This window comes from Pelodiscus sinensis, chromosome 13 (genome assembly GCF_049634645.1).
Source record: "Pelodiscus sinensis isolate JC-2024 chromosome 13, ASM4963464v1, whole genome shotgun sequence".
NCBI lineage: Eukaryota > Metazoa > Chordata > Testudines > Trionychidae > Pelodiscus > Pelodiscus sinensis.
Window position 1 is genome coordinate 26502086 of NC_134723.1, and position 13930 is coordinate 26516015.

The window sequence follows — 13930 nt, forward strand, 5'->3', positions numbered from 1 at the left end:
AGATGTGGAGAAATTGGAGAGGGTCCAGAGAAGAGCAATGAGAATGATTAAAGGTTTAGAGATCATGACCTCTGAAGGAAGGCTGAAAGAACTGGGTTTATTTAGTTTAGAAAAGAGAAGATTGAGGGGGGACATTATAGCAGTTTTCAGGTATTTAAAAGGGTGTGATAAGGAGGAGGGAGAAAACTTGTTCATCTTGGCCTCTGAGGATATAACAAGAAGCAATGGACTTAAACTGCAGCAAGGGAGGTTTAGGTTGGACTTTAGGAAAAAGTTCCTAACTGTCAGGGTGGTCAAACACTGGAATAAATTGCCCAGGGAGGTTGTGGAATCTCCATCTCTGGAAATATTTAAGAGTAGGTTAGATAAATGTCTATCAGAGATGGTCTAGACAGTGTTTGGTCCTGCCATGAGGGCAGGGGACTGGACTGATGACCTCTCGAGGTCCTTTCCAGTCCTAGTATTCTATGATTCTATGAAGGTCTGTCCGCTTTATCAGTGAAAGAGAGCTATGCACAGTGGTTGTTATTGCAAGTGAAAACAATCACATCAAAGTAAATTACTATATTAAAAAGAACTAGGGGGCTGCAGCCCCTGCTCACTACGCTCACCAACACCCCATCTTGTGGAGGGTAGGCAACTCCACAAAGCAGTGAGCAAGCGACCAAGGAGCTTGCGAACTGGTGAGTGCTAACAGGGAGTTTAGAGAGGGAGTTCTCCAGGTAAAGGAGAAGCAGATACAGGACTCTTGAGGTAAGTGTGTGTTGTGTTTGGGGCTTTCTTACTGTGTGCTGAGCTTGTGATTGTGAGTGAGGGTTGGTGTGTGGATTTTTGTTTGTTTGTTTGTTTTTTCCCCTGTGTTTGTGAGTGAGGCTTTTTCTTTTTTCACTTCCCCTTTCCCCTCCCCGTCTCCTTCATGGAGTGTGTGCTGTGAGTGGCAGGTGGAAACTGTTGACTTCTAATTATAGTTTGAATTCTAGAAGCCTCTGCTGATTGGCTGAGCCTTGGTAGGGGGAGGGACTTTCAAGCAGTCCAGGGCTTTATAAAGCAGTGAGCAAGCAACCAAGGAGCTTGTGAACAGGTGAGTACTAACAGGGAGTTTAGAGAGGGAGTTGGGATGGGAAAAGGGAAGGGGGCGAGGTTCTCTTGCCTTTCTTTTTAAATCCTTTCTCCAGGACAGCAGGGATGGATGGTGATAGGTCTGCTGTTGTTACCTGCACAGCATGTGCCATTCTTGTCTTCCTCCAGGAAGAAAGAATGGACTTCATCTGCACTAAGTACAAGCTAGTTGCCATTTTGGAAGAAAAAATTAGAGGACTGGAGGCCCAAGTGTCAACCCTATGCTCGATCAGAGAGGATGAAGACTTCCTCAATAGAAGGCAGCGTTTTATCCTGCAAGCACGGCAGGTGGAAGAGCCAGAGAGGGCAGTACAGGACCAGGAAGAAAACTGGCAGCATGTAACTTCTAGAAGGGGAAAAAGGCCTCTGGTGAAGTCACATCTGGAGTATTGTGTCCAGGTCTGGACCCCCTACTACAAAAATGATTGGAGAGGGTCCAGCGGAGGGCAACTAAAATGATTACAGGGCTGGAGCATATGACCTATGAGGAGAGGCTGAGGGAGTTGGGTCTGTTTAATCTGCAGAAGTGAAGAGTAAGGGGAGATTTGATAGCAGCCTTCAGCTTACTGAAGGGAAGTTCCAAAGAGAGAGGCTGTTTTCAGTAGTGACAGATGGTAGAACAAGGAGCAATGGTCTCAAGTTGTGGTGGGAGAGGTCCACTGCACTCCACTTCTCCTCTCCTGGCTGCCAACCTTGCTTCTGGTGCAGCATCACACTGGACACGGCCACCAAGTTCCTCTGCTAGCCCTGGCCAGGGTCCTTATCCCTGAGGTGCAGATTGGGCTCTGCTCTTGGCACCGGCCGGGCCTCTTGCTCCCTGGCTGCCAGCCCAGCTCTATTCCCAGCCCCATCCAGACTCTAGCCACCTGTCTCCCAGCTGTCCTCCCAGCCCAGCTCCACCCTGGCTACCGGAAGACTCTGTTTCCAAGCCTGGCCAGGTTTCAGTTGGTGACCAACCAACCACCTCCACTCCTGGCCCTGGCTGGGCTCCCAGTTCCCTGCCCAGATCACCAAACCAGCTTTGCTCCTGGACTCAGCTGGACTTCTGGCTGCTGGCCCCTCTGCCACTGAACTCCCATCCAATCTCGGCTCTCTGGTCCAGGGTCTCTCAGGTTTGGTAACATTTGAGGTTCTGCAAGACCACAGATATTGCTAGACCACAGATATTGCTGGACCACAGAGTCCCGGACCAGAAAGTTTCAATCTGTAGGTCCAAATACCTAAGCATTCTCCTTTCATGCAGCTACACAATCCTATATTTCTATTCTGTGGTATTTATTTTAAACTGTCATCTTGATCCATAAAATTTCATTTATCTTGGCATACTTTATGCAGATTTGGGCCCTCATGCTATAACCAGGTCTACTTAGAAGAAAACCTTTGCAGCAAGTGAAGCCGCATTGATTTAAGCAGAGCAGTTTCACAATCTATCCCTTAGTCTACTTTATATTTGAGAAAGTTTGTGTGGATGCCTGTCTGTGTGTCTGTTCAAAAACTCCTCCTAAACAGTAAGAGCTAGGACCATCAAATTCCATATGCAGCGCCCTCTGATCATAACTTAAAGGAAGGTTAGGGTTTGGTTGTGCCGGGAGAATAGGATGTGCCTGGAATCCTATTGTTTCTCATCAAATGGAAAGGGAGGGCTTTGATACCAGAGACAGTTTTACCTCAGAATGACCACAGAGGTACAGCTAGTGCCCTACCCTCTGGAAACAGCTGCAGGCCGACCAGGCAGCACAGCCTCTGCCGCCTCAGGCTGGTGTCAGGGAGCTGCTGCAGGCCATCCAGCACAGTCCCCACCAAGGCCGGCCTGAGCCATTTTGGTGCCCCAGGCCCTGGCGCCACCCCCATAGCGCACGGCCCCGCCTCCAGGCACATGGCGCATGCACGGGCCCGCCCCCGGGATGCGCAACCCTGCCTCCAGGCACACAACCAAGTGCGGGCCCGCCCCCAGGGCGTGTGGGCGGACGCACGGCCCATATGGCACATCCACCACTGATGGTGCACAGCTCGGGACCGCCCGGAGCGGGCTGCGCCTGGCCGTGCAGGGCCCTGTGGCTGTGGGGGGAAGGGCGCTGCTGGCTTGTGCTGCTGGGATTAACACGGTCCCCACCCTGGGCGGCTGCTGCAGCTCACTGGGAGCCAGGCACCCCCAATAGGTTGGCGCCCTGGTCAGCTGCCCAGCTAACCCACTCCTTAGTCCAGCCCTGGTCCCCACCACCCTCTGCTGGTCCCAAGCAGCAGCCACTAGCCAGCCAGAGCAGCCCTCACTGCCCAGGCTGGCCCCACGGAGCAGCTTCCAGCCGGTTACCCTTCCCTGAGTCTCCTATCCCCAGCCCTGACTTCTGTACCACTCATTATCCTGGCTTGAGCCTCTCCATACCTCCCAATTCCTTCCCTGACTCCTGGAACCCCACATTCTCACCCTCTGCCTGAACTCGCCTCCATTCAACCTTCTTCCCCAACACCTGCATCCTGTATATTTCTGCCTTCAGCCCCATCCTGCACCTCCAAAACCCCTGCTCTGACCCCTGCACTCCCTCACCTGATTTCTGCATGCCCACACTCCGAGCCCTCTGCCTTTAGGGACACAAACAGCACTGGGTAATCTACTCAATCATAAAATCTGTGTGGAATATATCAATATAGATACAGTGACTCTGTGTTGGTAACATACATGCATTATATACACAGAAATTTACATTATACGTAGAGGAATGTATGTTTTCATTATAAAGCCAGATTAACTTCTTTGCCACAGAAGATAATGGAGCAAGTAATTAAGGAATTCATCTGCAAACATCTGGAAGATGATAAGGTGATAGGTAACAGCCAGCATGGATTTGTAAAGAACAAATTATATCATACCAATCTGATATCTTATTTTGATAGGATAACAAGCCTTGTGGATTAGGGAGAAGCAGTGAACATGGTATACCTAGACTTTAGTAAAACATTTGATACTGTCTTACATGACCTTCTTATCAATAAAATAGGAAAATACAACCCAAATGGGGCTACTGTAAGGTAGGTGTATAACTGTCTGGATAACCATTCTCAGAGTAGTTATTTACAGTAATGCTTGAAGGGCATAACAAGTGGGATACCTCAGAGATCTGTTTTGGGACCGTTCTGTTCAATATCTTAATCAACATTTTAGATATTGGAATAGAGAGAACGCTTCATAAGTTTGCCGATGATACCAAGCAGGGAGGGATTGGAAGTATAGCATCATAATTCGAAATGATCTGGAGAAATGGTCTGAGGTAAATAGGATGAGGTTTATTAAGGGTTTCAGGAGCAGTCAAGTTATTCTATAACTGAAAAATTTAAAAAACAATGAATAGTCTAGGAGCACATTAAAGACTAACAAAATATGTAGGCACAACCCGCAACAAGTGGATTCTGCCCACGAAAGCTCATGATACCATCTACACATTTTGTTAGTCTTTAAAGCGCTGCTAGACAGGAGCAGCCCTAGATGAGCTGCCGGCAACTTGTGCCCTAGGTGAAATGTGTGATTGGTGGGCGATCGGCTCTCCCGCCTCCAAAGCCCTCAACGGCTGTTTTTCTTGGCACCCTAGGTGACCGCCTAGGTCGCGTGTATTGACGGGCTGCCACTGCTGCTAGACTATTTGTTTTATATTATTAAGGACAAATTCCAAGTACTCCACTTAGGAAGAAACAGTTTCACACATACGGAATGTGAAACGACAGTCTAGGAAGGGGTACTGCAGAAAGTGATCTAGTAGGGGGTCATAGTTGATCACAAGCTAAATATGAGTCAACAGTGTGACACTGTTACCAAAAAAACCCCACATTTCTGGGATGCATTAACAGGAGTGTTGTGAGCAAGACAGAAAAAGTCATTCTTCTGCTCTACTCTGTGCTGATTAGACCTTAGTTGGTGTATTGTGTCCAGTTCTGGGCATCACATTTCAAGAACGATGTGGAGAAATTGGAGAAGGTCCAGAGAAGAGAAACAAAAATGATTAAAGGTCTAGAAAACATGACCTATGAGAGAAGACTGAAAGAACTGGGCTTGTTTAGAAAAGAGAAGACTGAAAGGGGACATGATAGCAGTTTTCAAGTATCTAAAAGGATGTTACAGGGAGGTGGGAGAAGAATTGTTCTCCTTGGCCTCTGATGATAGGGCAAGAAGCAATGGGCTTAAATTGCAAGCAAGGGAGGTTTAGGCACATTAGGCAAAACTTCCTAACTGTTGAGGTGGCTAAACACTGGAATAAATTGCATAGCGAGGTTGTGGAATCTCCATTACTGGAGATATTTAACAGCAGGTTGGATAGACATCTATCAGGCTATATCTACACAGTAGCATTATTTAGGAATAGCTGAAGTTATTTTGGAATAACATAGTGTGCGTCTACACTACAAGTCTTTATTTCAAAATATTGTCGAGCTGGAGGATTTCTTACTCCAACTCATGGTAACCCTCATTTCACGAGGAGTAAGGGAAGTCTAAGAAAGAGTATTTTTCCTTCAACTTCCTGCTGTGTAGACAGCGCCAAAAGCCAAATTAAGCTATTTCGACTAAAGGTACGCAGTTGAAATAGCTGAAATTGCGTAACTTAATTCAACTTTAGCCCTGCTGTGTAGAGTACCCTCAGGGATGATCAGATGGTTCTTGATCCTGCCCTAAGGTCAGGAGACTGGACTTGATGATCTTTGAGGGTACATTTACGTTGCAACACTATTTCGGGATATCAGAGTATTCCGAAATAACTATCCTGCCTCTTCATAGCAAGCCCATTATTTTGGACTCACTATTCCAGTGCCCTTGTAAACCTCGTTCTCCAAGGAGTAAGAGGCATTTTGGAATAGCACTTTATTTGAAATTGACAAAATAAGCTATTTCAAAATAGCATCATAATGAGATAAGCAATTTGCATAGCTCAAATTGCATATCTTATTTCTACTTATGCTGCAGTGTAGAGGCACCCTCAAGGTCCCTTCCAATTCTAGTATTCTATGATTCTATAAAAGACGGCACTATCATGCATGTATCTATATCTAGCTAGCAATATTGAGGACGAGATGGGATGTAGTATACATATATTTTTATATATCATGGTATATTATTTGAACACTTAATCATGTAAACTCTTGCATATGTAATGGCTACTAAATTAAAATCTCTCAGTAAGAATTGTTCAAGAACAATAGAATTTAAATCTGTATCTTTACTATGATTGATCTGTATTTCAATATATATAAAGGACATTGCTGATTATATAATGAACATCAAGGGGAGCCACAGTCTCTTATAATATGTTGATTCTTGTCTGCATGCGTGATCCCTATTGCTAGAGGTGTGCACAATAAAACTCTTTCTGCTAAATTACAGTTAACCGGGGTGTTTTACAAATTCAAACACAAAAACCGACCAAGAAAAAAAAATGTGTCAGAAGTGGGATTCGAACCCACGCCTCCATACGGAGACCAGAACACCCAGCCCTCAGGAGAGGAAGGCACACTAAGCCTTGAGTCTGGCGCCTTAGACCACTCGGCCATCCTGACACTGCTGGTAGCAAGCGCAGCTGCAGGATCCTTATTTTTCAGTATAGAGCCCGAGTTGCTAACGCTACTCCTCGTAGTCCCGCGGCCAATAGCATTGCTAGCGTAGGGACTGTGGTGGACCCATAGGGGTCCCGAGCCGCCACTTTCCCGGGCACGCAGGGGCTTCGCCACATGTGGCTGGGGGGGCTGCTTTTCCTATAACGCCATGGGGCCGCGCTCGGCTAAGGACTAGAAATACATTTCCCAGGCTGCGCTGGTCGGGGCGCATGCGCAGCGTGCGGACTTCCGGGCTGGCCACCATTTTGTTTTTCACCGCCGCCAAGGATATAAGGTGAAGAAGCGCGGCCGCCTGGGAGTCGTCGGCATGTTGCCTCTGGCCAAGACCGCGCTGCGCCTCGGCAGTGAGTTGGGGACGGGTCCTTGGGGGTCCAGCGGGACGCGCTTCGAGCAACCCCATAATCCCAGTCCCCTCCCAACTGGCCCCGTCAGCGCCCCTTGCCCGGGTTCCCTGCCGGAGTGATCTGCTCCGCACTGGCCCCGAGCGCCCCCGATAGTCAGTGGCCGCTAGCCCCTTGCTCTCCAGGCAGCCTCCGCCGATGCGTCACGAACGGCCTGGCCGTGGCTAAGGGCTGTCGCTGTAGCCCTGCCTACCCCCTTCCCTCTAGTCTACCCCTTTCCCGCCCCCGTTCTTGTCCTTTCGGTTCCTGACCCCCCCCCCCAGCCAAGCAGTGTAGCCCGCCCGGCTGTGTCGTGGCCAGAGCGCTCGCGGCATAGCCCTAAGAAATTGCCTGACCTGAGGCCACTCAGCTTCCTGCTCCCACCCCCCTGTGTCTCCTCTTTGTCACCCCCGCCTGTTACAGCTTGTTCACAGGTAGGCCTTGAGCGTGCCCTCACACCACAGCGCTGTTGCCAACCCTGGGTGTTTAAAAACACAAGTTAGGTCTCAACACATTGTAACAGCGGCTTAAAAAGCCAGACCTTTTTTAGAATGATAACTCTGGGTTTCCTTTCTCTTCTGGGCATATGAGCTTTCATAGAATTAACTCGGATTTCATTTTCAAGCTTTCTTGGTTGCCTTCATTGCTAGAATTGTAAGAGAATTGTGTGTGTAAAACAGGGGGTGGGCAACAATTTTTGCCTGGGGGTCACTTCAAAAATTTTTGATGTAGCCCTGGGCTAACGCAAAAGGGGTGGGGCCTAAACGGGAAGGGTGGGGCTACCCGACGCAAAGACGATGTGGTGCCCTCCTCCCCTCCCTTCTTCCCACTAGGTACCCAGGCCCTGGAAGAGGCTTGGCATGCTCTCCCACCCCCAGGCCAATCAGGGTGGTGGAGCATGGGAAGCTTCCTCTTGCCCTGCGAGGAGCCTGTGCTGTGGGATCCTCGCAGGGTTGGGTAGGGCAAAGGAAACTTCAAACCGCTCCCCAGGCCCTGATTGGCCTGGGGGTGGAGAAGTATGCAAAGCCTCCTCTACTTTTCCCTCCACCCTGTGAGCAGCACATGGTGCTTCAAAGTTCCACATGCTCCTCGCAGGGCAGGAGGAGGCTTCATGTGCCCCCAATTGGCCTGGGGGTGGGGGAGCATGCCAGGCCTCTTCCATGGCATGGGTACCTAGTGGGAAGGGGGGGGCAATAATTGTCTTTGCATCAGGCCTTCCCATTTAGGCCCCACCCCTTCTGGGGTGGCCCAAGGCTACTTCAAAAAATTTTGAAGTGGCTCCCAGGCAAAAATTGTTGCTCACCCCTGTGATACCTTGTGCTAAAATCACAAGAATTATTAAGCCCCTGTTCGCTAAAACTGCATGGACACAGGGGTCTGCTCATATGGATGGTATTGCTATTAGGTTTTCAATTTCCTAGGAAGAGTGGATGTGACATACTGGAAGTCTGTAGATTTATGGGTGCTGTTTTAGGATTCTTTTATGCGGGAACACACACATGTTTGTGAAAAAAGCATTCCAGCTAAGTGTTTTGTGTTTTTTTTTTTTTTTTTTGAAGTGGAAGTAAAAAAAAAAAAAAGGCTTAATGTGAGGGGGAGAGTGTCTTATTTGTGAATAACTACTTGAAGCTACTTGTGTGGGCTTGATTTTACCTAATTTAATCTTACAAGAGTGAGTCTATATAACTTTTTTCAGATCATGGGATTAATATTTCAATTAACATAGTTTACACAGTGTAAGAGTCTTCCTGATTTGGGGGAGGGGGAGAGACATTGTTTGTTTGCTAGTGTTTCAGTTGGCTTCTTTGCTCCTGCTGGAAATACTTGGGTAACTTCAGTTCTTAGTGAAAGATAATGTGTGCATTAGTGACTTCATAGGGCACATCTTCACTTGCCACACCTGAGATTGATGTTCTGGTGTTCAATTTAGCGGGGTTAGTATAGATAGACCAGTAAATCAAATGCTGTGGGCAGCTCCAGCTGGTGTCTGTAGTCCTTGCAATCACAAGGAGTAATGGAAGCTGATGGGAGCTTCCCACAGTGGTGATGAGGTCAAACTGGGCTTAAGGTAAGCAGGCTCCAGGTATGTATTCTATGTATGCCCTGGCCGTAGATTATATATTTTAACACCTGAGGAATTAATTGTACCAATAATAGCACTTAAGTTTCTAATTTTGAATGAACACTTTTATTTCTGCGGATGTATTTTATAGTTATCTTTTAATGAGATTTTTAAAGTAGCTCAACAACCAAATAGAATAAAATGTTATCAAATCTCATGGCTGGATTTGTCTAAAAGGGATTCTCTCTCGATTTCAGCAATTGTGCAGCTTTGCAAAGCTGCACATGTTATAAAGTCTTATGCGTAGTTTTAAGTTGCAATGAAGAACATCCTTATTAGTGTTGCGAAGCCCATCTTTTAGGGGGTGGATAGGAGGACTAATAGCAACTTGAGTAAGTGTGCGTTTGTTTTTAGTACATCTTGTATATTGACCATTTCTCTTAGCTCGTAGTATTCAATGGATCGCAGCAAGACAGAGTCACCACAAACACGTGCCTGACTTCCATGATAAATATGGCAACATGGTACTACTTGGTGGAACCTTATTTTGTGTGTCCATTTGGGGATATGTAAGTATTAGTACCATCATTAATTGCATCTAGTGTCTTGAATTTGCAAGTTGTTACACACCTTCCTTCATAAAGATTTGCATACATGAAGTAACTTCGTCAGGACTTTGGGGATTCCTGAAAGAGTGATTTTTTTTTTTTTTTGCAGGCATTAATAGCCCAAAAGGAAGTAGTTCATTAGTCCTACTTAAGTCTCCAACAGGCACTTACTTTAAATGTAAATTTAACTGCCAGTTTCAGCTTGATTAAGTATAAGCGAAGCACACTTTGTCTATTTTGGAAATAATTGTTACATAGTTGGATGAGTAAACTATTAAACTCAATTTTTCTTATGTTGGTGAAAATGCTATGTGGCTGTGCTAGAAGACCTAGATATTGTACTACAAAATTCAGGGGACAACAGCATCATCAGTAACCATTTTTTAAAATAGTTTTCTAATACAGTATGTGACAAGTCTTAACTTAGAATTTGTTAAAACAGACAAGTATGGATATGAAGAGTTACTTTTAAAACTTGTCATGAAAATTGTAAAACAGTATTCATGTTAATACCAATGGAATCAGTGTAAAGGATAAATGTCAAATCTGATTGTAAAAATATTTATAGACTGTGATGCCTCAACTTTTCTTTTTAACCTTTTTTCTTTGAATAGTTGCATAGGTTGCAGACTATAAAAGTGTCATTTTAAAAGGAGATCCCTAATATGCATTCACTATCACTCTGTATAGTATTGAGGGCTTCTAACTAATGATCTCTTCAATCTAACAAAGCAAGAAATAAAGTGGGTCAATAGCTGGGAATTAAAACTAGACTTCCTTAAACTGGAAATAAGGAAAAAAGACTTTAACAGGAGAGTAATTAGCCACTGGAACAACCTACCAAAGATCCTCATTAAGGCTATGATTTAGTCACAGGTATCTTTAGTAAAAGTCATGGACAGGTCACAGGCTATAACACAAGTCACAGCTGGTGACCTATCCATGACTCTTATTAAAAATACCTCTAACTAAATATTATGTGTTTGGGTGGCTGCATAAATCAGAGGTCACAGAATCCTGACTTCTGTGAACTTTGGACTTCTGTCACCTCTGTAAAAGACATGCGGCCTTAGCTGTGGTTGATTCTCCATCACTAAACACTTTCTTAAAATTAAGATTGGATTTTTCTATAAAAGATGTAATCAGGATTATTTTGAGGAAACTCTGTAGCATGTTACAGAAGAGATCAGTCAAAATTACGGTTTCTCAGACTTCACTGAACTGTGACCCCCCTTCTCCCAACAAATTACTACATGACTTCAGGACAGGAGACGGAGCTTGTCCAGGGGTGGGAGTGGGGAGTCAAAATCCCAGCCTTGCTGTCCCAGGACGAGAGGGAAGGACAAAGCTGAAATTAAGCGCTTCAGTCACATTCATGAGGCTTGTAACCTGACTCATTGGGCTCTGGCTTTTGGGGTGAGGGCTCAGGTCCCACTAAGTCCAAGCCAGCCTTGGGGTTATGAACAGTGTTCCCTCTAATCACCTGCAAAGCTGTGCTGTCCCGCAGTTTAATCAGCCCCACCTAGTCAGTCAGCTCCATGCAAGGAGCCCTGAGCCTCTGACTGCACTGGACTGATTAATCAGCTGTGCTGCCAGGCAGTTTAGAGGGAATACTGGACAGGACTCAGTTTGACAATCCCTGAATTAGACGATAACAGTGGTCTATTCTGGCCTTGAAATATCACTAACTTGTTCTTTTATAACTTTAATCTATTACAGGTAGTAACACAAACTGGAATTGAGTGGAATTTATCACCAGTTGGCAAAGTCACTCCAAAAGAATGGAGAGAGAAATAGCCTTCATTCATACTGGACTGAAATGTGCAGTAATCCTGAACTGGTCTGAATTTTCATTATGCCAGTATGTAATGACATCTGTTCACTGATTATTGCCACTTATAGTATGGAATTACTGGTATAATAAATACATTTAAAAACTCTTGTTCATCTAGGTCGTCTTTGTGTTCCATGTTTCATGGATTGCTGTTAAAATAGTGAGCAATTTTAGGAATATTTCTTTGTTATAAGACTTAGTATTTGGTATATGATACTCCTTCAGAAGAACCATTGAGATGAGTTTTGATTAGATGTGACTGAGGTACCTGAAAACAAATGCTCTTAAATGTCTGGTTATTGCAAAAAGATCTATGTGGACAGACTTTATTGACTTCAGTTGGACTCTGCAAGCAAACATTGCAGGGGCACATCTTTGATTCTTAAATCAGTTCTTTTCACAAAGAAGCATTTTACTGTCATTTTATTCATGTAGAAGTCGTCTTAAGGGCTGCTAGGGACTCTGATTTTTTTTATATCATGTCTCCCTTTCAGAAACCTATCATCCCCTGTATTGTTGTGTGCAATTTCTCATTTACTGGAAAATGAACTTCTCTGAAAATGTTTTTTAAAAGGTATCCATTAGCCAGAATAATGATGGTCTGGAAATAGTAGCAAGAAGGGGATACTTTTGCATATTGCAAGCAATTAAATAGTGATAATATAGAAGGGAGGCCAATATGTTCAAGAATAGATTGTATAAGAGGAGCCAAACATGGCTTCTGCTTAACATCAGACTTCTGATATGGTTCTTCAGTTCAGGTCAGTTCGAAATTGGTAGTACCTCCCTTCTTGCCATCTGTGGTGTTTTTAGGACCAGCGAATGCTCGTCAAGGTATGACTGCTTTGGCAATACCAGAAGCACTTCACCACCATTGAAATGCTGAATGTTACACCACCAAATAAATCCTAATTTGGATGCATATGTATTTTATACCTGCAACGGGTATAGTGAAAGAGCTTATACTGGTAAATATGCTTCAGCAAGGATGGGTGTAGCTGCATCTACATTAGAGCCTTCTGCTAGCATGTATATCTGTCCAGAATCACTCTTCACACACCTGATCAACATACTTATTACTGGCAGAGGTGTACAGGTTAGACCTATTCTTGGACTCTATCTTCTAGGCAGAATCACTGGATGAAACCCTCATCCCAACTGTCTGTGGCAGGGATTCTCCACCTTCACTACCCTGAAGCTCCACCACTATGGGCAGAGATCTAAAGCTCAAAGGCAGGGAACCTATGCTGGGTTACCATACATCCAGTTTTTCCTGGACTTGTCCTCCTTTTTGGTCTTTAAATCTCCATCCAGCTGGCTGTTCAAAATCCCAGACATTTTAGATATTTTACCCTGCTCATTGAGTGAACCACAGTGCCTGTGCTAGCAACTCAGGGCCACTTGGAGTGGCTCAGCATGTGGCTGGGCCAGCACCAGTCCAACAGCATTGCCCTGCACCTGGCCCCACAGTACAGATGAGGGGTTGCCAGGCCCTGCTCGCTGGGGGCTGAGGCCTGCTCTGGGACTCCCCTCCCTGAGGGGTGGAGCTCAGGGCAGATTACCAGGGGCGCGGGGGGGTCCATGGTCAGTTACTGTGTCCTTTTTCTTTTAAAGTTTAAAATATGGTAACCCTACCTATGACTTGAGCCTTTGAGCTTTGGCTTCAGTCCTGGAACCGAGCACTCTAAGCCTGTCCTGGCAGCCACATTCAAAGGGTGTTGAAACCCAGTTTGAGGAAACACGGGCCTGTGGGGTTTTTGTCACTAATTTGAGTTAGGCTGGGATTTTGCTGATTTTTTTTTGTGTGTGTATTTAAGCAGTCTAGCACAAAGGGATATCAGGACACTAGTGTAACTTTGATAAACCCTAGACCAAACTGAGAAATCAATTTTCTCATATTGCAGTGCTTGTGCCTGGGCTCATAATACCTTTGAAATGTTCTTACCATCTCTCCAACTTAGGGCGAGACTTAATATTTTTAGTCCTGGTGTGAGTGCAGGGGCCTAGACTTCGAGGTCATCTAGTCCTTTTCAGTCCCAGATTTGAAACTCAAATGTGTACTGCTATGTGCAGCTGATGACTAACATTCTAGCCTAATGGGAGGTGGGAATGTTACCTGCCTCAACCATATGGCCCTCTTTCATTTTGTAAGTATAGGACATCAGTCAAGATTTGTGATGCCTTTTGACTTAAGTTACATCCCAATTGAGTGTAAACAAATCTTAGCAGTCTTATGTAACTGGCTAACTGATAGGCATCAGCGTATCAGTTACCAGCACCAGTTACTCTTCATAGGGCTGCCAGGAGCTGTGGGTTAACCATGTAACAATTT

The 13930-nt window shown here is 45.3% G+C and overlaps 1 protein-coding gene and 1 non-coding gene across 2 annotated transcripts; one reads left to right on the top strand and one right to left on the bottom strand.

Annotated features, from left to right (window-relative positions):
• Positions 1 to 6539: 6539 nt before the first annotated feature.
• TRNAL-CAA (transfer RNA leucine (anticodon CAA)) lies at positions 6540 to 6657 on the bottom strand. The gene is made up of 2 exons: positions 6620 to 6657; positions 6540 to 6585 (listed from the first exon to the last, which is right to left on the bottom strand). It is a non-coding gene; the product is annotated as a tRNA-Leu (tRNA).
• A 244-nt stretch (positions 6658 to 6901) lies between these two features.
• COX7B (cytochrome c oxidase subunit 7B) lies at positions 6902 to 11706 on the top strand. The gene is made up of 3 exons (XM_006136195.4): positions 6902 to 7058; positions 9601 to 9725; positions 11484 to 11706. The coding sequence occupies exons 1-3, from the start codon at positions 7022 to 7024 to the stop codon at positions 11559 to 11561; spliced, it is 240 nt and encodes a 79-aa protein (XP_006136257.1). The 5' UTR covers positions 6902 to 7021; the 3' UTR covers positions 11562 to 11706.
• Positions 11707 to 13930: the final 2224 nt, after the last annotated feature.